Here is a 23,907-nt window from a genome sequence, read left to right as displayed (position 1 = left end):
CTGCTAATAATGGGCAATACAAGAACTTTGATGAGAAGAGCCAGGTATGCTTTTTGTGTGTTTTTTCTAGCATTTTCGAAACATGCTCGTCAGACCAAATATTGATGAGGCTCTTCCTCGTTGCTCTACGTTTGCCCTCTAACGTTAAAGTTATTCATTTTGGATACACCGATCTTTCCGCGTCGTCAAATCAGCTGCATTATGCGTGGCATCTTGTTACATTATACGTCCGGTTTTTGGTCCGTTTACATGTCTTTGGTCCGTGTTGCGTTCATATATCAATCGAACCGCACCAGAGTTCGTTTGGAAGTGGACCGAGACCCATCTTTTTAGCGGTCTCGGTCCGCTTGTTTGGTGCGCACCAGAGTTCGGGTGGCAGCGTTCACATATGTTCAAATGAACCGCACTAACCGAGCAACCGCACCAGGGTTCGTTTTAATCGAACCAAACATGACAAGTGTGAACGCACCCTCACTCTCACTCGCTCACACTCTCTCACACACTCACTCATACACTCACTCACTCACACACTCACTCACTCACTCACTCACACGCTCGCTCGCTTGCTCACTCACTCACTCACTCACTCACTCACTCACTCACTCTCACACACACACACACACACACACACACACACACAAACACTTTCTGCCAACTTCTGCTTATAGCATCTCTACTTCTATTAATTTCTCCTCTACAGTGAACAGTCCCAAATTATAAGCAACTTTTTGTGTTTTTCTTTACTTTATAGTGGCACAATCTGGAGAAGTACCTGGGTGACAGAGGATGCTGTGCTGGGCACTTATGTTTGTCTTTAAACAGTTTGACATATCAATAAACATTGTGAAATGACTACAAAATGTGTGCATTCATTGTTTTGTTTTTTACTTTTAACTTTTTTTTAATTCTTAAACTAGTAGAGCTAAGAATGGCAAAATGTTTTCAGGAAACAGTGATTAAATTTATACTGTAAATACACTATAAATACACTGTAAATAATACATAAGCACTTTATTTAAATATTAGCTGCACTTATCTTTGGTCTTATCTTTAGAGTAGTAGTTTTTTGTAAAACAAAGGACATTTTTTTAATGTTTATTTGTCATACAGTATACAATTGCAGAATGTTTGAACTTAAAAGTTGTGCATTAATTAATAGTTGGGTAATGTATACAATGGAAACCATTAGGCCCTTGCTTGGGGTGAAAAAAATCACTATAATCAACAAATCTATTGCTGCATCAGGTCAACCCCCCAAATGCAATCTCTCATTTAAGTTGTATTATATTTAATGGGGACAAATACATGTTTAACTGATAATCTGTTTATTCATCACAAGTCCCTGAAAGAACGTGTCATAAAATACCATATATGGGCAAGGAAGTGTGACGCATCTCCTCAACTGAGTTGTCATTGGCTTTGAGTTTTTCCGGCACCGACAGGACTGGTTGTGGTTGGACAATCTTTTAACCCGTATTAAAAAAAGGTTAATGTTGCAAAGTACGTTTTGTTGTTATTATTACGTCATTAATGCATTCAGTTAACAATGCGGTGTTGCTATGTTGTGAGAAATTACCTCTTTACCAAGATCCTAACCCTAACCCTAAGGGTAACTTCACTGAACTACAAACTAAGACGATGGCGTTCCATCGATATAGTGACAGAGGCTTATGGGTAATGCAGTTTAAAACGTGTAAGAAAGGAATTTGAAACATTACTATCTTTAATGAGCAAAGGGATATCTAATCATGTTCATTGTGTAAACCTCTATGAGATATTTGAGAGGCAGGCTGAATTTAGTATTTTACTTGAGCATTTAAATAAAAAAAAAAACTTTATATCACCTTTTGATAGATAGATAGATAGATAGATAGATAGATAGATAGATAGATAGATAGATAGATGGATGGATGGATGGATGGATGGATGGATGGATGGATGGATGGATGGATGGATGGATGGATGGATGGATGGATGGATGGATAGATAGATAGATAGATAGATAGATAGATAGATAGATAGATAGATAGATAGATAGATAGATAGATAGATAGATAGATAGATAGATAGATAGATAGATAGATAGATAGATATAGATAGATTTGAAAACGGTGACCAACATTAATTAGTTGTCATACAAATTTTCTTTTTGAATCTATCATCAAACTTTGATGCTCTTCTAGGGGACTATGATTGGCCCCTGGGGATGGCAGGGCAGTAAAACACACACAGATGTATACTTATCATGGACAAGTGTGTAGTGTCACATTTATATTGTCTTTTAAACAACTTTTAATCTTTCATTCAGTCATAGTTAACAACAGAACGAGAATATACCCCTAAAGTTATCAAATGCTCATATAGAACATGCTTCTCAATTTATTTAGTTAGAACAAGAATACAGTGTTAACAATAAACAAAGACATCTATTTAAACAACCAATACACATTGTGACACTTCATTGTACTATGTGCATGTTCATCTTGCTTGCATAGCACAGGGTTGATCTTTCTCTGGTACGTCACCCTCAGTGCGTCTGAAGTGTCTGTAACAATATAGCTGATACAATCTCTTCTAATGCATCTTTCAACCTTCCCTTCACTGTAATTTGTCATATTTACTGTATTCGATTCGGCATCTAGGCAGCATCTATATGCAGTGGTTACATTCTAACAAATTATTGTCCTAAATGTCATTAATATGACTAAATGTTCATGTCTCAATTAAAACAATCATGGTCATTTTATGTATAATTTATTTTAAATTGTGTATTTAATAAACACCATCCTTAATACAGAATATCAACCATACCTTATCCAAAACTTTACTGGACAATACAGCTAATGTTACATATAAAGGCATGTCATGTAAGAGAAATAAAAATGGGTTATGTTAAAACCATATGATGTTTATTAGTTCACAAATGAAGCTGCCACACAAATTCATGCATTGTGAAATCACATCCAGTTTCCTTTTCATTATCAGAGCTATACTGGTTTTATTCCTCTTGCTTGGCTGTCCATATCTCTAAACAATTTGCAATTGTTATCCATCATTGTACAGAACAAATGTTGAACAAAAGACGTGACCAATTCAAATAAAATCCCTTTATTGTCACAATACCATGAACACAAGTGTACAGTTGATGAAATTATTTTGTGCAAACTCCGCAGCATGACAGTATGGATGACAAGTATAGAACACATATACAGTATTAACAATATACACATAAGGGACTCGATACAGGTAGAGAGAGAACAATATACGGTACAATATTATACTATACAGAGAGCACTAAATGAAAACAATAATAAACACAATAATTACAGTATAAATATACCACTGTCGCCTTTTTCAACTAAATATTCAAATACATTTTCAACTAAATTACTGATCTGCCTGCATTGTCACTAATATGATAATTAGTTTTCTTCAGAGCGGCTGTATAACCAAATCAAATTCTGTAGCATAATTTTTTTGTGTTAACACTGTGAAGCTGCTTTGAAACAATCAGCATTGCAAAAAGCGATATATAAATAAAGGTGACTTGACCATTGCAATGCAGCATGAATTAGTGCAAATATATTGTTAGGGTGCAGTATAATACTGAGTCAGAGTCCAGTCAGTGTAACTGATGGAGAGCAGTGCATATGAGGTGTGCTGTGTGTGGTGTTACTGGTACGAGTTCAGTAGTCCGATTGCCTGTGAAGAGAACTCGCAGTCTGCTGGTGCAGGTTCTGCAAGAACGTCTGCCTGATGGTGATGGTGAGAGCAGGCCATGGCTCGGGTGGCTGGAGTCTGATGATCCTCTGTGCTTTCCTCACAAACCACCTGGTGTAGCTGTCCTGGAAGGAGGGAAGCTCACCTCCAACAATGTTCTGTGCAGTTCGTACCAATCTCTGCAGAGCTTTGCAGTTGAGGGTGGTGCAGTTCCTGCCAGGATGCTTTCCACAGTGCATGTGTAACTGATTTTAGGGTTTTGGGGCTCACACTGAACTTCCTCAGCTATCTGAGGAAGAAAAGACACTGATGAGCCTTCTTTAGCACAGCATCAGTGTAGATGGGCCATGTGTGGTCACTGATCACTGGAGATATGAACACAGAGCTCAAATAGTTCCTCAGCTCTACTGATGCAGTGTAGCTTTTTCTCAACCAGGGGATGAAGGCCTAACATAAGAAAACATGTATTTAGGAGGTGGTAAATAAATAAACAATATATTGTATTATTTATACACATTTTATATATATATATATATATACACAATATATACACACACACACACATATATATATATATACATATATATATATATATATATATATATATATATATATATATACATATATATATATATATATATATATATATATATACATATATATATACATATATATATATACATATATATATATATATATATATATATATACACAATATATACACACACACACATATATATATACAATATATACACACACACATATATATATATATATATATATAGAGGAGGTTGTTGGAGGTATGGGCCAAAATAATTCTTTCACATCTGTCTCTAACTGATGATTTAACTGATGACTTGGTGCCTACAGATTCCCCCCGTCAACAAAGACTACACCATATCTGGCCTCAAAGCCGCTTCTCTTTAGTCTGGGCCATACAAACTGACCAACTGTGTAAAGACTGACCTGACCATTGTGTGTGTTCAATGCCAGGTAGCAGCTCCTCTACTTCTTGATGTACTATTTCTGTACAAGTAGAAAATGAGAACATAATACAAGCAGTCATAACAAATCAGTAATCTATTGAAAACTCTTTAGTACATATGTACAAAATGCATATTTCTTTATCAACTGGCTTCTTTATCCTCCTTCAAACAATCAGAGAAAATAATAAGTCAATAATAACTCTAGAAAGAGAGTTTTGGTGAATAACTTGTGACTGTGAATAACAGGTGTCTCACAATATTAAGTAATTTCCTGCCCAAATTACAAAGATAATGGCACAGCTGATTTGCTCATTCTATAAAAAAGATTTATAAGTGAAAAATGATAACTGCTGACTTGAACAGTCTTTTGAGAGATCAACATCAAATGCTGTACTACATATAATTGCATTGCTTGAATACAGACATACCAATGGAAATGTGGACCTTTTCGTCATTCTGTCTTTTCTCTTCGGGCACAAGATGGCCATGTTCATTCTTCATCCCCAACAGGACTGGTTTGGATTGCTGTAAGCAGTTTAAAGGCCTTTTTACACCAAGGAACAAGTCCACACAGCAGCTATATAGCATTTAATGACACAGAGGAACAATATCGTTGGAATCATTTAAAAATATTTTTCCAGCTGATGAAAAATAAAAACTTTGACAGCTAATTAGATCACTTAAAATGGCAGACAACATAACCACAGCACGTGCTTATAATAAACAGAAATGTATTGTCCGTTGGTGTTGATGTTAAAATAGTTATCATTATAGTTATTGGTCTTTGTGTGAACAAACTTAAATGATCTGATGTGTCATGTGACATGTTAAACTATTATTTCTAGACTCTTGCTTCTTAAACAGATGTGTTCAATAAAAAAAAACTTTGAGAAAAAAGGCAGACTATGAGGTGTGTGTAGATATCATGTACTGTTGGAACGGAAGAAACATTTCCCATTTGTAAAGGTTAATATAGAATAAAATGGACTTAATATAAAATGTCTGATATAAACTGTCTGACTACTTACAAGGGGCACAATCGGCACGAGACTTGAGACAATAGCCAATGACAGCAGCAGGAATAAAGCCATAGAATTTTGTACAAGTTTGCTTGTCCAATATCTTATGAATTTGCTGACTTGGTAAATTGTATGAAGTATGTAGACTGGATAAACCCAGCCCGATCTGCCAGCGATTTGATTTCACCCTGCAGTTCAGTCTGGAAACCTGCACATTCATTTCTACTGCGCTGTTACACACTTTTGCGGAAACCAATCACAGACTGGCTTATCCACCAGGTAGGCTATTGGTGGATTTAACACGATGACGGATAGAGAAGCGATAGGTCGATGCTTATTGCTCACGCCTCTTGTGGTCTGATTGTTTGATGGACTATCAATTGCAAACAAAGTCATTTGAATTAGGCCCATTGATCATGCCTCTTGTGCAGTAGAAAATACTGAGCAGACTCCCCAGACCAATGTTCAATCTTAAATTGAGATTGTTCTGGTGATAGCGAGACAATGAATCATGGCCTTTTTACACAGAAAGCGTGTTTGCTTTGAAAAACGCGAGTCGCGGGCAGTGGAATGGGAAAATAACCCGCAAGGTCTCGAGATGAGAAGTAGAACTGATTTTAACTTGAGCCCCGACTTTTTATAATGTTATGTCATGCACGAGACATTGCAAAAGACGTAAGGTGTAGTGCGTGTTTACATATATAAACAATCTGTGTGAACTACTACTACGTCGACATGACATCCCCATCTTACTGATGGAGCAGTGTGATATGTAAAGTTTTAGAAACCTCCAATGCTGTGCGAAATGTGAATGCAGTGATGTTCAATCAAGGGTTACGACAAAAACAGACATACCACTGGAAATATTTACCGTTGCAGCTTTTTTTCTTTTCTTCAGTCTTCTCCATAAACCGCCAAATTCATCCCACTCCACGAACAAGACAGGTTAAACAAGCCCTTGACATCACTTCCTTTTCAGCTGAAACAAAGAGAAATATATACATGTTGAGGCAGTGTTAAAAATGATCTGTGACCAATATATATAAGAGGAAGGACTTTAAGGAAAGTTAATAACACATAACATAATAAAGATACATTCCTTAAAAACAAATCTGTTAAAGCTAAATGTGTTCACCTTCACCTGTGAAGGGCTGAACCTTTAAAGGACTTGTTCAGCCTCCATTGCAGCTTCTTCAAGATCAGCATTGGGAGCTTTGAAGTTCATGTTCCCTGTTAATACTAGCAGCTTTCTGACATAACTAGTCAAAATTAGATTTTGAGTTTTAAAAATATGCCAAGATATGTGTAGATGAATTACAAAATACAGTTCAGAAAAAAGCTGAGAGACAGAGAAAGACAGACAGACAGAAAGATAGACAGACAGATTGTAAGTTAGCTTTTGCAAGAGATGGCTTCTTAAAATAACTGTTGGATTTAAGGTTGTTGTTGGAGATGGAGGAGCAGGTGATCTGAAGACACTGCAAGACAGAAAAATATTAAATTACAATAACATAAATATTGAATTACAAAAAAAAAAAAAAAACATTAAAGGCATGGCAAGTGTTGGGGTTATTGTGGTAGAACCATGGTATGCAGTGCTTTAACTACTAATAGAACACAGTAAAAGTACAGTTACTGAGGTAAAACCATGGTACGTGTCATGGTTACTGTGCTTTAACTACAAATACAAAAGTAAAATTATGCTTACAGTGGTGAAACCATGGAAAGTATTGTGTTTACCGTGCTTTAACAACAAAATACCACAGCAAAACTATGGTTACTGAGGTAAAACCATGAAATAGTTTTTTATTGAGCTTTAACAACAAATACCACAGTACAAATATGGGTACTACTACTGTGGTAACTTTAATAGATTAGCAAGTGTTGTGGTTATCGTGCTTTAACAACAGATACCACAGTAAAACTATGGTTACTGTGGTAAAAGCATTGTAAGTGTTGTGGTTACCATGCTTTAACAACAGATACCACAGTAAAACTATGTTACTGTGGTAAAAACATTGTGAGTGTTGTGGTTATCATGGTTTAACAACAGATACCACAGTAAAACTATGTTACTGTGGTAAAAACATTGTGAGTGTTGTGGTTATCATGGTTTAACAACAGATACCACAGTAAAACTATGGTTACTGTGGTAAAAGCATTATAAGTGTTGTGGTTACCATGCTTTAACAACAAATACCACAGTAAAACTATGGTTACTGAGGTAAAAGCATTGTAAGTGTTGTGGTTACCTACTTTAACAACAAATACCACAGTAAAACTATGTTATTGTGGTAAAAACATTGTGAGTGTTGTTGTTATCATGGTTTAACAACAGATACCACAGTAAAACTATGGTTACTGTGGTAAAATCATTGTAAGTGTTGTGGTTACCATGCTTTAACAACAGATACCACAGTAAAACTATGGTTACTGTGGTAAAAGCATTGTAAGTGTTGTGGTTACCATGCTTTAACAACAGATACCACAGTAAAACTATGGTTACTGTGGTAAAAGCATTGTAAGTGTTGTGGTTATCATGCTTTAACAACAGATACCACAGTAAAACTATGGTTACTGTGGTAAAAACATTGCAAGTGTTGTGGTTACCGTGCTTTACCTACAAATACCACAGTAAAACCATGGCTACTGTGGTAAAAGCATTGCAAGTGTTCTGGTTACCGTGCTTTAACTACAAATACCACAGCAAAACGGTTACTGAGGTAAAACCATGAAAAGTGTTTATTGAGCTTTAACAACAAATACCACAGTAACACTATGGTTACTGTGGTAAAAGCTTAGCAAGTGTTGTAGTTACTGTGCTTTAACTACAAATACCACAGTAAAACAGTTACGCATGCTCGATATACTATGGTAAAAACATGGTAACATCGTGTGCACTTTTAACATGATCCCTTTCCCATCACTGGGGAATTTCAAATGAATATTACAATGAAAACTTACTATGCTGGCGTCCGTATTAATGATTTGAACGTCACCGTGCTTGAAAAATCGGACAAAATGTCCCATATTTAAACACGACACATGATTTCATTCATAAATATGACGATCGACTAAGTTACTTTACGGGATGTATGGAACCCCTACCTGTACGTGTCTCGAAGTCATCTAAAATCCATATTTTTATAGGAATAAACAAACCACTTCGAATAGCTGCAAGAGTTTAACAAAAAAACAACTAGATAGAAAAGCCACAATGAATTGAGGCGAGAGTTTCTTAAAGTGACATATCTCCAGCTGCCGGTAGGGGCACTATTATAGGAAACGCTTGTATTGGTCGTATTTAAAGGTATGGATACACGACTTATATGGTCGTATGGGTTGGAGGACTTGTTGGTACAAATACATTCACTGCAATTGTACTTTTGATATACTAAACAAGTACACTTAAAGTCTGCTGAATTGGAACAACTTGTACTAAATGCACTTTAGTTATCCAGAAATATACAGCCATATCGCACAGCTACGAGTGTGATATTGCATTTCAGCCTGGTCTCATCGTTAACACGTAGGTATTAATACGTTACTTTCAAAGAGACTAAACGTATGTCTTAGTACGTTTGGAGAAGTGCTAAAATGTAAAATATAGACGTATTTGCAACATTTAAACGTAGTATTATTACATTTTTACAGCTAAAAAACGTGAAATATTTACGAATCCATCATGAAATCTTTTTTTTTAAGAACACAAAACTTTATTCTGGTAAAAACATTTTTTTTGTTTTGTTATATCATAAAGATATCTATATAATTTCCCTTTGACCATTTTATTGATTAATGTACGATCCCTTAACACTACCCAAAACCTAAACCTACCAATTTAATACAGAATATAAAGAAAATAAAAGGTAAAACGTTGGAAAATGACGATTTTGGTAACAATATAGCATTAAAAAAAATATTTTGAACGGCTAATCCTACACTTACCCCTAAACCTACCCATTAGCATTTATTAAAACAACGTACTGTTATAAATCAAAGCATAACAGACAGACCAGTGTAATCACAATAAGTTATTTATTGCAAAAATGTCAAAAGCGGTACCAAAAGTAGTTCAAATGAAGATGTGTTGCAGTCGCAGTCCTCTCGGGTGGTATATAACGTTAATAGTTTTGTATGAGGTACAGAGCAGAATGTTAGCTATCAATGAAAATATTAATCCGGCTTCTCTCCGTGAAGTTGCGCGTTTCCCATTTCAAATAAAAATCGACTGAAACACGACATGTCAAAATCTGTGACGAAGCAGGCGAGAGCCAATGAGCGGTCGATGCCACTGCCGTAAATCATGTCGTAACGCTTCATGAGGGCGCGTTTTTTAAATTTGAATTTACGAGCGCGAGATTTGATGTTTACCGTCGCGCTACTGAGAGGAGATGAAGACTAATGGAGATGAAGATCACCGGGCTCAATTTTAGATTTGTTTCTCGCAAACATATGGATTCTAACGATTTGGATTACAGCAAACGAATAAAGTGTTGCGTTTTGTGAATTGATGTTGTGTTTTGGTGTATCTTGTGATCGCCAGTTGCTGAATAGGAGAAAATGCCTTTTTATGTCTGACAGCAAACAACAAGCTAAATACTACAAAATGGTTGGCAAGAATGTTATTCATCTGACGGTTTTAAAATTCAGTCTTCTTTTAACATCACCCGAAATGAGTTGTAGTGATGTCACGAGAGCAAAATGTTATTTTATATTTCTGTTATTTTATATTAGGTTTATTAACTTAGTAAAATGCATTTAATAAATGTGACTGAAAACATGTATTGATGTGACTATTGGATATAAAATAAACAATATTAATGCCACGATTTATGGGAGCCGGTGGCTGGCTGCTTACACGTTAACGTCGATAATTTACATTTTAGTGCTGTCAATACGTCAATATTGTACATTTTAGTGCTGTTAATAAGTCAGTATTGTACGTTTTATTGTGTGTGAAAACGTTAGTAAATGTACGTGTAGTAGAATCACACTTTACGTAAAAATACTCACGTATTTTCATGAGATCACGTTGTGCATTTACACATCAGTTTGACGGCACAAGTGAGTAAATAAATAAGAAACGACAGCGGAGTGTCTTTAAAACACTCTTTTGTGCAGAAATATTTCCTTCTGCCATGGATTCACATCTCAAGTTAACAGTTGTGAGTAATGACAGTAATATTATATCTATTATATATTAAAAAAATCAGTTTGAATGTCCGCTGAGGAAAGCGATCGTTTTCTTTCACTTTTCCTTAAAACAATGTCCTTGTTCTGACCAGCCGCCGTCTTTCACTGAAGTCCGTTTCAGGTTTCTCAATACTGCATGTTATTAAATCAAATTAAACAGAAATAAAACAAAAGTGAAAAATTCAGTCAAACGTACAAAAGCGGCGCTCAGTACAGGATTATTTTAAACAGCCTAAGTTATAAAACTTAGCTTTGCCTTTAGCCAATAGCAAGTAGATGCCTTGGGGTACCTTTGGCGTCTTAATTGTGACGTGGAAGGCACTTGACCATGCTTCGGTTTTGACGCCTTGGGAGTGAGAATGGGTTGAGTGATCACACTATCCTCTCTAGTAGTGATACCGAGAAACACATTTTAGACTTAATATTAACAAATGTGCATTGTAAAGAAGCGCTCCAAATAAATTATAAGTGTTCTCAAGCAATATGTCAGTAAATATGGATCTGTAGTATACTTAGTATGAACTAAATGTATTTTAAATATATTTATTTTCACTAGAGATATCAGTAAAAAAAAAAAAATACAAATTCAGTATTTATTATTTTAAATGTGAGAAAAATTCTATAATTTTCTTAATATTTATCCTATTCTTTTTTTCTTCATTTTAACCAGCAATGGTTAAACTTTTAAACAGCAATGATATTTAAAGAAAAGAAAATGGAGACTATATTAATATGGTAACTATATTAAATAAATTACCTGTCTCAATTACTCACGACCATATTAACACATCTTAAACTAGCTTTCCTGGTCTCTCAGTGGGCTATTTAATATCCTGCTTAGGATTTTTAGGAGAAACAATTGAGACAAAGTTGTGTTGTTACATTTTATTTTAAGGTGTTAACAGTGTTAAGAAATAAGAACGAACTATATGTACTTACTATTGGATTAGGCTGCTTTTTAGGGTTAGTAGCATATATTTATGCACAATTTATAGCAATTACTAGCGTGTAACAAGAACACTGTAAAATAAGTATCACCCGCGTTGGTACCTTTAATGAAACATCAAGTAAGAGCAATACAACAATCATCTGGGAAGAATAATCCAAAAATGAAGACAGCAGGAACAACTGATAAGAAATGAAATCAAGAAAACCAGACACCTAAACAACTGGCATGAATATAAAATAAAAGTTTCCACGTCTCAGAAAATACCAGACAGTTTTTGTCTTAGATTCTTTTCTTCATTGTGGTTTTTTTTAAACATCAGTTCCTGTCAGACAGGAAGCTTCTTCACACTAGCGCACAGTGGTTCAGCTCAACTGATAAAAGCATAAAAGCACATTTTTCATGTCTGTCCAACAATTATTCAGGTTACACATGGCCCGCTCAACAAAAACGGATGTTTCATTGTGCAAAATGCAGATTATAACATGAAAAACAGTCCGTTTTGCGAGTCTCAAACCCTCGCTAAAGCTGCGAATGGAGAGTTTACGACTAACCCGCTAAATGAGCTTTAACCAGCCAATCGTCTTTCACCATTTCTGTTTACCACTGACTGCCGGTACACATGTGAATTTGGCGGCTGCTGTGCTTTATCAATTTGCTCAGTTCCCCTAATCATGAACATATCTTTATTTCTTCTCCATGCCTTTGTTTAAAACATTATAGCTTTGGCACACACTGATAGTGGAAAGGCTAAGTGTCAGGCTGAATACTGAACACTAGCCTCCGGCACTGAGCCGCACTGTGACTTTCTTCTTTTGGAGAAGAAGGTGGGAATGTTAAGTGCAGGTAATTATTCTCATTGGGAGATGCTTTAAATTCGGCCGGGCTGATGTGTTTCAGTGCTTGTGAAAGAAATAGCAGGACAGGGAAAAGCAGGTCATCATAATTAATATCACTCTGAAGCAAACCCACAGAGAATAGCCCACAGACGACCACAGTTTAGCAACTTTGCCTTCCCTACTTTTACAGAGCGATAAGCAGATGTTTAGCTTCAGCGTTATGCTGGGAAATCTGTCAGCTGCTTGTTTGCCGTGACATCAGCATTTCTTTAATAGCTTGCACACTAAAACGTGATAAAGGAACATGCAAAAAAGCAGAGCGACAAAGAAAAGACTCACTCCCACAAGAGCCGATTTGATTCTGTATGTTGTGGCAAAATTATTTAATTTAGGGGAAAAAAACTCGATTTGTAGTTTAGCCAATACAGAGCTGAGTGAACTGTGTGTGTGTGTGTGTGTGTGTGTGTGTGTGTGTGTGTGTGTGTGTGTGTGTGTGTGTGTGTGTGTGGGCTGGTAATCCCTACGTTATGGGGACAAAATGTCCCCACAAAGATGGCAATATCTGAAATCCTTGTCCTTGTGGGGACATTTTTAGGTCCCCTTGAGGAAAACATCTTATAAATCACACAGAAGGAGTTTTCTTGAGAAAGTAAAAATGCAGAATGTTCCCTGTGAGGGGCAGTGTGTGTGTGTGGGTGCGTGTGTGTGTGTGTGTGTGTGTGTGTGTGTGTGTGTGTGTGTGTGTGTGTGTGCGATGGGTAGGTTTAGGGGCAGGGGCAGTGTAGGGGGATAGAAAAATAGAGTTTGTACGGTATAAAAAACATTACATCTATGGAGAGACCCCACAAAGATAGTGTGAGGACCGGTTTGAGTTTTAGACCATCGAGTGGGGACTTTTTGTCCAGTCCTCACTTTCTGAGAGCCATTTAAGGGCCAGTTTGAAGGTCTAGACATGGTTTTAGGGATAAGATTATAATGATGTTAAACGCATAGGCGGATTATCACGGAGAGCCAATGAGTTCGTTTAAACTATGAATTAAAAAAAAAAAACAATTCATAATTTCTAATTTTATTTTTCTTATCGTATAATGAGTAAAGCTGATTGTATTTAGGATGGCAAAAAATAATAAAATTTTTATAGCCTAGAAATCTAGACGCACCCTAGCGGCAGCAAATTTAATTTGCCTGCGAGTGTCGTCTAGGAACTCTCAATACCCTTCTGAGCTGTATTCCTCAGAATCTGGACGGCCCAATCACATCGTGTATAGAGTCGGCGGGCGGGGCCATAATGACGACGGCCGAGTTGCGTTTGCATGCTTCTAGTAAACACAGAAACTGCCGAACGGCGGTCTTTTGAATCAGCTTTGACCGCGACTCTGGAAGACTTGAGTTAAGCTTTTCTCTGAGAAAAGAACAAAGAACGGCACTGAAGTCATTCTTAAAAAGGGAAGATGTGTTCGGAGTTTAGCCGACCGGATACGGCGAATGTTTAATCTATCAACGAGCTCTGCTTCACCTTCGTTGTTCTGGTTGGTTGTAGCGCTATCCTATCACGTGCAGAGGGAGTTTGAAAGACAGCCGTTTATCCGCCCCTCGGATTGAGCTGTCAATGGTGAGTTTCCAGACCAAACATCTTGATGTGGGTCTGGCTTGTCAGGCTACAATTTTTATGCTGATTAATTTTTTAAGCTGCTCTACCTCAGTTCCCTAACAGCGCTCGCTAATGTCAAAATGACTGAAATGGCCAATCAGATCACAGAAGGCGGGCCTTACTGTCACTCTCACAACGCAATGACAGTTAGTGGAATGATGTAGATGCAAGTCTTAGACAAAATGTTCAGCTATCGACAGTAATGGACACACACACGCACGCATGCACGCACGCACACACACACACACTGCCCCTAAACCTACCCATCACAGGAAACATTCTGCATTTTTTCTTTCTCATAAAAACTCCTCCTGTGTGATTTATAAGCCTTTTGAAAAGTGGGGCCATGGGTAATGTCCTCATATTTCACCCTCTCCTGTAATACCTGTGTCATACCCATGGCATTATACACATTTGTGTCCTCATATGTCACAAAAACATAAATATACCATATTTTTGTATGGTATATTTATGTTTAAATAAAACATAATTTAATGCCCAATAACCCAGATGCAGTTTCACTCAACGCCTGAGGTTTCCACTCATGACCGGGAACACATACACACACACACACACACACACACACACACACACACACACACACACACACACACACACACACACACACACACACACGCACTGGCAGAGCTCCGGAAACACAAACTGCATCCCCTGTTCCCTTAAAGCTGTGTTATTTGAGAAGCTGAACAAGGTGATCTTTCCCTCACACACATACACACACTTATTTAGTTACATTGTTGATCTGGTGTCTAAACACAAAACACCAGCGCCGCCAACGGGACCTCACATGTTAACATTATGAGAAGAGCGCTAGCCAGACGGGATTTTAACTTTGTCGGCTGAAGACGGAGATGAAAAATGTATCAAGCTCAGTGTTCTCTCTCCATTCCTGATTTCTAAACACACAGTCACAGCGTTCGGCTGGTCTCGCGGCAGTCAGAGCAGAAACTAAAGCTTATTTAGTCCATTAGATTGAAAGATCCGTAAAAGTCCACACACCCGCCCATAGACCCTCCCGGGCTGAAAGTGGAAAAAAGAGACGGATTAAAACACCAGGTGTGAACGGGAATGTGTCTCCATCATCTACTTGTGATCCAATCCAGCAAAACACATCTTAATACCAGCTGTAAACAAGGCCATAGATGTAAAAAAATGTGTGAATGTGTGTGTTTGCTAGCTTCTATTGCACTGTTCACTGGCTCTCAAACTCTGTGTTTGTCATCCTCTCTGTGTGTGTTTGGTTTGACTCTCTGAGTGTGTGTGTGTTTGAGATGAGCTGCAGAATGAACTGATACTTTAGAGGGACAAGGTTTGTCCAAGAAAAGAAAAGAAAATATAGTATATTGAAGTATCATTTTGAACAGTATTTTGCTAAATCTTTTATCAACATAATATAGATTGTTTTACAATAGAAAAATCATATTTATTGACTTGCCTCATTTCCAAAGTTTGGGGTCAGTAAGAGTTATATTTTTTTGAAAGTAGTCTTATGCTCACAAAGAATACAAAACAGTAATATTGTGAAATTTTATTAAAATGTACACTAACTGTTCTCTCTGTGAATCTATAGTAAAGTGTGATTTATTTCTGTGATCAAAGCTGAATTTATCATCATTACTCCAGTCTTCAGAGTCACATGAGCCTTCACTAATCATTCTCGATCTGATGATCAACACACATTTATGATTATTATAATGTGTTGAAAACATGCTGTTTCATAATGTTTCTGGAAACCACGATACACATATTAGGATGAACAGAAAGCTCAAAGAGCAGCATTTATTTTGAAAGTGATTTTTTGTTACAAAGCAAAAGTAACTTTTAATCAAATTAGTGCATCATTGCAAGTCATTAATTTCTCCACACAAAAAAAAAAAAAAAAAAAAAACTACTACTTAACCCAAGTGAGATTATGGAGCTTCTATTAATTGAGAGACTACATGGAGTGTACAGAGTGTACAGTAGTGTTGTAGTTAGGACCACCTTATCAGAGACCAAGACCATTAAAATGAATTCATAGAGATTCATATTACCACCTGAGAAATTACTAGTGACTTATAATAAATTACTTATAATAAATATAATAGAATAAGACACTTTATAGAGCTGTTACCAATCAAGTGAATTCAATAACAACAAAATCCATCATTGCGCTACAGGTGATGCAAAAGATGCATTTGAACTGGTAAATTATGCATCATTTAGCATAAATAATGTTAAACACACACACACACACACGCACGCACGCGCACACACACACACACACACACACACACACACAAACACAAAATGTTAGTTAAAGCAATATAATGTTAGCAGTCATGTGTGAGTCAGTCATTTGTGAAAACAGCTCTTGTGATATTGGTTAGTTATATCATATATATATATATATATATATATATATATATATATATATATATATATATATATATATATATATATATATATATATATATATAAATCCCGATCCCATTAAATGACTTTTTTCAAACAAAAACTTGGAATTTGTGAGCATTTTTATAAATTTGTATGACATTTTTGACACAATCATGTCAAAAGAAAATTCATCAATCAAAAGAAAATTCATTTCTGAAATGACACTATAAATAATCAAATTAGAAGTAAGTTATTGATTGCATCTGAAGAAGTGAGTTTTCCATCCAATCACATTAATTATGTTAATCAATAAATCAGGCAATGCACTGGCCATTTAGTGATATTCCAGCAGTCATGGTCTTGACCAGCCCCTAAAACAGACTCCTGAGTCCTCTAAGTCTGAGACGAGACGAGACCAAGACCAGTCTCGAGTACTACAACGCAAATGTACAGGACCTTTGAGAAGCAAAAATCTCATTCATAGCATACACATTTCCTTCTTACATATTAACATACATTTTAACCAAACCAATGATGTATTTTTATGTAATCAGTTGACGATGCATTTCATATCTGTTCAGGTTCAGAACTGATGCCTAAAGCTCTCTCGACTCGGATCATCGGAGGAATCTGGTGGTTCTTCACCCTCATCATCATCTCCTCCTACACAGCCAACCTGGCAGCCTTCCTCACCGTGGAGCGGATGGACTCGCCCGTGGACTCCGCCGACGACCTGGCCAAACAGACCAAAATAGAGTACGGCGTAGTCAAAGATGGAGCTACGATGTCCTTCTTCAAGGTACAGCGCTCTGACATGATGGAAGTCTGTCATTCGGATGCGTTCGCAGAGATTATATTCACTGTTTGTGACATGTTGTTTATTCCGTGAAGCTTGACGCATGGCTTTTGTCACCGGAGGTGAGAACCACTGCAGAAGACATGTTTGAAAGACAGCTTCAGCTAACTTTTGAAAAAAAGGGAGGAACTTTTCTATTCTTGAGTGGTGTGCAGAGAGAGAAAAAGAATCAATACAATTTCACAGAAGAATTTTTTAAGCTTTTCCAGTTAGATCTTAATTCCCACTGTAAAAGCAAATTCTCCTGTGCAGTCACTTCTCCACCATGTTTGAAGTGTTCCTTCATAATGATTTTTTTTTATTCCAAAGTTTCAACTTTTGCCTGCAGGGTTCTGCTTTCTCCCGGCTTTGAGTTTGCGCTCTCAGATGCTGAAGAGTGGAGCAGAGAAAAGTCTAGCAGGTTTCTGAGTGACATGAAATCGAGGTGTCTTTAAACCAGCGATTGCATATTCATACATGCTTTCAGAATATAGGCTGCTTTCAAGTTATCTGCTGATGTTGTAATAATTTCAAATACAATTTCTATAAACATTTGGTTTTTTGTTTGACTTTAAAATTGCTTTCTTAAATTTCTATCAATAGGTGAGAGTGAGACACAACCTAACGCTTTCTGACTGTCTCAGTTTGTGTAAATCCGCTTGGGGCTCAGAGTATTTATTTTTCCCACATTAACTTTTTTAAGTTTTGACAAAAACACATCACTAAACACAGCTATAGAGCATAGTTCAAAACAAAATAATAATTAATAACTTCTGAACATTGACTGTCTTTATTCACTTTTTCGCACCATAATGACGTAAGCGTGCTCCGGTACGAATGCTGAAACCCGAAACTGTCGCACCATAATGACGTAAGCGTGCTCCGGCACAAATGCTGAAACCCGAAACCATCGCACCATAATGACGTAAGCGTGCTCCGGCACGAATGCTGAAACCCGAAACCGTCGCACCATAATGACGTAAGCGTGCTCCGGCACGAATGCTGAAACCCGAAACCGCCGCACCATAATGACGTAAGCGTGCTCCGGCACAAATGCTGAAACCCGAAACCATCGCACCATAATGACGTAAGCGTGCTCCGGCACGAATGCTGAAACCCGAAACCGTCGCACCATAATGACGTAAGCGTGCTCCGGCACGAATGCTGAAACCCGAAACTGTCGCACCATAATGACGTAAGCGTGCTCCGGCACAAATGCTGAAACCCGAAATCGTCGCACCATAATGACGTAAGCGTGCTCCGGCACGAATGCTGAAACCCCAAACCGTCGCACCATAATGACGTAAGCGTGCTCCGGCACGAATGCTGAAACCGAAACCGTCGCATCATAATGACGTAAGCGTGCTCCGGCACAAATGCTGAAACCCGAAATCGTCGCACCATAATGACGTAAGCGTGCTCCGGCACGAATGCTGAAACCGAAACCGTCGCATCATAATGACGTAAGCGTGCTCCGGCACGAATGCTGAAACCGAAACCGTCGCATCATAATGACGTAAGCGTGCTCCGGTACGAATGCTGAAACCCGAAACTGTCGCACCATAATGACGTAAGCGTGCTCCGGCACGAATGCTGAAACCCGAAACTGTCGCACCATAATGACGTAAGCGTGCTCCGGCACAAATGCTGAAACCCGAAATCGTCGCACCATAATGACGTAAGCGTGCTCCGGCACGAATGCTGAAACCGAAACCGTCGCATCATAATGACGTAAGCGTGCTCCGGCACGATTGCTGAAACCCGAAACCGCCGCACCATAATGACGTAAGCGTGCTCCGGCACGAATGCTGAAACCCGAAACTGTCGCACCATAATGACGTAAGCGTGCTCCGGCATGAATGCTGAAACCCGAAACCGTCGCACCATAATGACGTAAGCGTGCTCCGGCACGAATGCTGAAACCCGAAACCGCCGCACCATAATGACGTAAGCGTGCTCCGGCTCGAATGCTGAAACCCGAAACCGTCGCACCATAATGACGTAAGCGTGCTCCGGCACGAATGCTGAAACCCGAAATCGTCGCACCATAATGACGTAAGCGTGCTCCGGCACGAATGCTGAAACCGAAACCGTCGCATCATAATGACGTAAGCGTGCTCCGGCACGAATGCTGAAACCTGAAACCGTCGCACCATAATGACGTAAGCGTGCTCTGGCACGAATGCTGAAACCGAAACCGTCGCATAATAATGACGTAAGCGTGCTCCGGCACGAATGCTGAAACCCGAAACCGCCGCACCATAATGACGTAAGCGTGCTCCGGCACGAATGCTGAAACCCGAAACCGTCGCACCATAATGACGTAAGCGTGCTCCGGCACGAAGGCTGAAACCCGAAACCGTCGCACCATAATGACGTAAGCGTGCTCCGGCACGAAGGCTGAAACCCGAAACCGCCGCACCATAATGACGTAAGCGTGCTCCGGCACGAATGCTGAAACCCGAAACCGTCGCACCATAATGACGTAAGCGTGCTCCGGCATGAATGCTGAAACCCGAAACCGCCGCACCATAATGACGTAAGCGTGCTCCGGCACGAATGCTGAAACCCGAAACCGTCACACCATAATGACGTAAGCGTGCTCCGGCACGAATGCTGAAACCCGAAACTGTCGCACCATAATGACGTAAGCGTGCTCCGGCACAAATGCTGAAACCCGAAACCATCGCACCATAATGACGTAAGCGTGCTCCGGCACGAATGCTGAAACCCGAAACCGCCGCACCATAATGACGTAAGCGTGCTCCGGCACGAATGCTGAAACCCGAAACCGTCGCACCATAATGACGTAAGCGTGCTCCGGCACGAATGCTGAAACCCGAAATCGTCGCACCATAATGACGTAAGCGTGCTCCGGCACGAATGCTGAAACCGAAACCGTCGCATCATAATGACGTAAGCGTGCTCCGGCACGAATGCTGAAACCTGAAACCGTCGCACCATAATGACGTAAGCGTGCTCTGGCACGAATGCTGAAACCGAAACCGTCGCATCATAATGACGTAAGCGTGCTCCGGCACGAATGCTGAAACCCGAAACTGTCGCACCATAATGACGTAAGCGTGCTCCGGCATGAATGCTGAAACCCGAAACCGTCGCACCATAATGACGTAAGCGTGCTCCGGCACGAATGCTGAAACCCGAAACCGCCGCACCATAATGACGTAAGCGTGCTCCGGCTCGAATGCTGAAACCCGAAACCGTCGCACCATAATGACGTAAGCGTGCTCCGGCACGAATGCTGAAACCCGAAACTGTCGCACCATAATGACGTAAGCGTGCTCCGGCACAAATGCTGAAACCCGAAATCGTCGCACCATAATGACGTAAGCGTGCTCCGGCACGAATGCTGAAACCGAAACCGTCGCATCATAATGACGTAAGCGTGCTCCGGCACGATTGCTGAAACCCGAAACCGCCGCACCATAATGACGTAAGCGTGCTCCGGCACGAATGCTGAAACCCGAAACTGTCGCACCATAATGACGTAAGCGTGCTCCGGCATGAATGCTGAAACCCGAAACCGTCGCACCATAATGACGTAAGCGTGCTCCGGCACGAATGCTGAAACCCGAAACCGCCGCACCATAATGACGTAAGCGTGCTCCGGCACGAATGCTGAAACCCGAAACCGTCGCACCATAATGACGTAAGCGTGCTCCGGCACAAATGCTGAAACCCGAAACCGTCGCACCATAATGACGTAAGCGTGCTCCGGCACGAATGCTGAAACCCGAAATCGTCGCACCATAATGACGTAAGCGTGCTCCGGCACGAATGCTGAAACCGAAACCGTCGCATCATAATGACGTAAGCGTGCTCCGGCACGAATGCTGAAACCTGAAACCGTCGCACCATAATGACGTAAGCGTGCTCTGGCACGAATGCTGAAACCGAAACCGTCGCATCATAATGACGTAAGCGTGCTCCGGCACGAATGCTGAAACCGAAACCGTCGCATCATAATGACGTAAGCGTGCTCCGGCACGAATGCTGAAACCCGAAACCGCCGCACCATAATGACGTAAGCGTGCTCCGGCACGAATGCTGAAACCCGAAACCGTCGCACCATAATGACGTAAGCGTGCTCCGGCACGAAGGCTGAAACCCGAAACCGCCGCACCATAATGACGTAAGCGTGCTCCGGCACGAATGCTGAAACCCGAAACCGTCGCACCATAATGACGTAAGCGTGCTCCGGCATGAATGCTGAAACCCGAAACCGCCGCACCATAATGACGTAAGCGTGCTCCGGCACGAATGCTGAAACCCGAAACCGTCACACCATAATGACGTAAGCGTGCTCCGGCATGAATGCTGAAACCCGAAACCGCCGCACCATAATGACGTAAGCGTGCTCCGGCACGAATGCTGAAACCCGAAACCGTCACACCATAATGACGTAAGCGTGCTCCGGCACGAATGCTGAAACCCGAAATCGTCGCACCATAATGACGTAAGCGTGCTCCGGCACGAATGCTGAAACCCGAAACCGTCACACCATAATGACGTAAGCGTGCTCCGGCACGAATGCTGAAACCGAAACCGTCACACCATAATGACGTAAGCGTGCTCCGGCACGAATGCTGAAACCGAAACCGTCACACCATAATGACGTAAGCGCGCTCCGACACAAATGCTGAAACCCGAAACCGTCGCACCATAATGACGTAAGCGTGCTCCGGCACGAATGCTGAAACCCGAAACCGTCACACCATAATGACGTAAGCGTGCTCCGGCACGAATGCTGAAACCCGAAACCGTCACACCATAATGACGTAAGCGCGCTCCGACACAAATGCTGAAACCCGAAACCGCCGCACCATAATGACGTAAGCGTGCTCCGGCACGAATGCTGAAACCCGAAACCGCCGCACCATAATGACGTAAGCGTGCTCCGGCACGAATGCTGAAACCCGAAACCGCCGCACCATAATGACGTAAGCGTGCTCCGGCACGAATGCTGAAACCCTATGTGAGTGCAGGCCAGAGGAGGAGTGGGGAGGGGGGACAATCATACTCGGGCCCGGTTCGTGGCAACCGTGCCTAGTGTGAGTACACCCTAATATCATAGTTCTAATAGTGACAACATGCCCCGCCTGCTCCACTGAGATTAACCTCGGCTCTTTAAATAATAAAAATAATATTTGTATTATTTTAAATAACCACAAAAAAACGAAAGAAATGTACTTTTGCTATGGTTAAATAAATGTTCAGTGATATGTTAAAGATCTTTTAATTTTAATGATTTTTTTTTCTCTCTAAATAATGTTGCTATGGCAACTAATAAATACACAAGTTTCGTCATCCTGGCATGCGTGGAAGTGTTAAAACACGTGTGTTACAACTAACCCCGCGGTCCCCTAATATTTTTACACTTCACAAAACAAATGTATGCATCTAATGAAGACTTGCTTTGACATTTCGTGAGCACAGTCCCATTGATTGTGCGTCCTTTTCGTCTCCTGGAGTGTATGATTCCTGCATTAGAATAAAGATTACAGAGAAACAGGTGTTTGCAATTACAACAGCAATCTGTCACTGCCTGAACACCTTCAGTTCTGCTGGTGTTCTGAAACTTCAGCGAGCAGACCTGGACCGTCAGATGTTCATTTAACATTTTATCAAGAGTAATCAAAGAGCGCTCACACTTGTTCATTTTCTTGGGTCACTTTAAATGTTTCATGGAATTGAGCCAACAATTATCTGTGATTAGCTATGGTTTCTTACGCGACCTCCTTTAAAAAACCATGAAATGCCATTTAAACCGAGTGCTAATCGTGATGTTAAAGTTTCATTATCTCGAGACAGCAAACTACACACACACACACACACACACACACACACACACACACACACACACACACACACACACACACACACACACACACACACACACACAAACACACACAATTGGTTCCACTTCTAAATCAGAATATATTTCTTTATGGGGAGACTGAACGTTCAGGACAGTAAATGTTACTCTAATTTCTGCAAATGTAGTAAACTGAACTGTGCATATTATGTGATAAACTATAAAGATTATCAACCCAAACTCATTGGAAATATGTGGCTTTGCTTACATTTCTGCAAAACTGCAAAAAAATATTTTTTAGCTGAAATAAACCCTAGTGTTCTGTTTCACACAAAATGTGATTACAGGGGAAAATTATGAATAAAAAAATACATTTTGCACAATGCTATGTTTTGACCTGAAACACTTTTTTCATAGTCCAGATTTATAAACAAATACATTTTGATGTTTGCATCTGATAATCAGCTCCATATGTTTGGCTT

The 23,907-nt window shown here is 39.7% G+C and overlaps 1 protein-coding gene and 1 long non-coding RNA gene across 3 annotated transcripts in view; one reads left to right on the top strand and one right to left on the bottom strand.

The window, feature by feature from the left end:
- The window catches only part of grik3 (glutamate ionotropic receptor kainate type subunit 3), a 183,100-nt gene that overhangs the window by 140,044 nt on the left and 19,149 nt on the right, over window positions 1-23,907 (top strand). The window contains exon 13 of the mRNA XM_067449379.1: window positions 17,336-17,553. Coding sequence (XP_067305480.1) covers window positions 17,336-17,553 — 218 coding nt within the window. The remainder of the gene's footprint in view (window positions 1-17,335; window positions 17,554-23,907) is intronic.
- On the bottom strand, window positions 3,093-8,980 carry LOC137083436 (uncharacterized). Of its 2 annotated transcripts, XR_010906502.1 has the most exons (6): window positions 8,834-8,980; window positions 6,867-7,203; window positions 6,597-6,704; window positions 5,135-5,231; window positions 4,687-4,746; window positions 3,093-4,167 (listed from the first exon to the last, which is right to left on the bottom strand). It is a non-coding gene; the product is annotated as an uncharacterized lncRNA (long non-coding RNA). The 2 variants fall into 2 exon arrangements; XR_010906501.1 differs by lacking the exon at window positions 8,834-8,980 and having other exon boundaries at window positions 6,861-7,714.

The sequence above is a fragment of the Pseudorasbora parva genome, chromosome 7 (genome assembly GCF_024679245.1).
Source record: "Pseudorasbora parva isolate DD20220531a chromosome 7, ASM2467924v1, whole genome shotgun sequence".
Lineage (NCBI taxonomy): Eukaryota > Metazoa > Chordata > Actinopteri > Cypriniformes > Gobionidae > Pseudorasbora > Pseudorasbora parva.
Note: the sequence above shows the minus strand (reverse complement) of the source record. Positions and strands in the feature narration are given on the sequence as shown.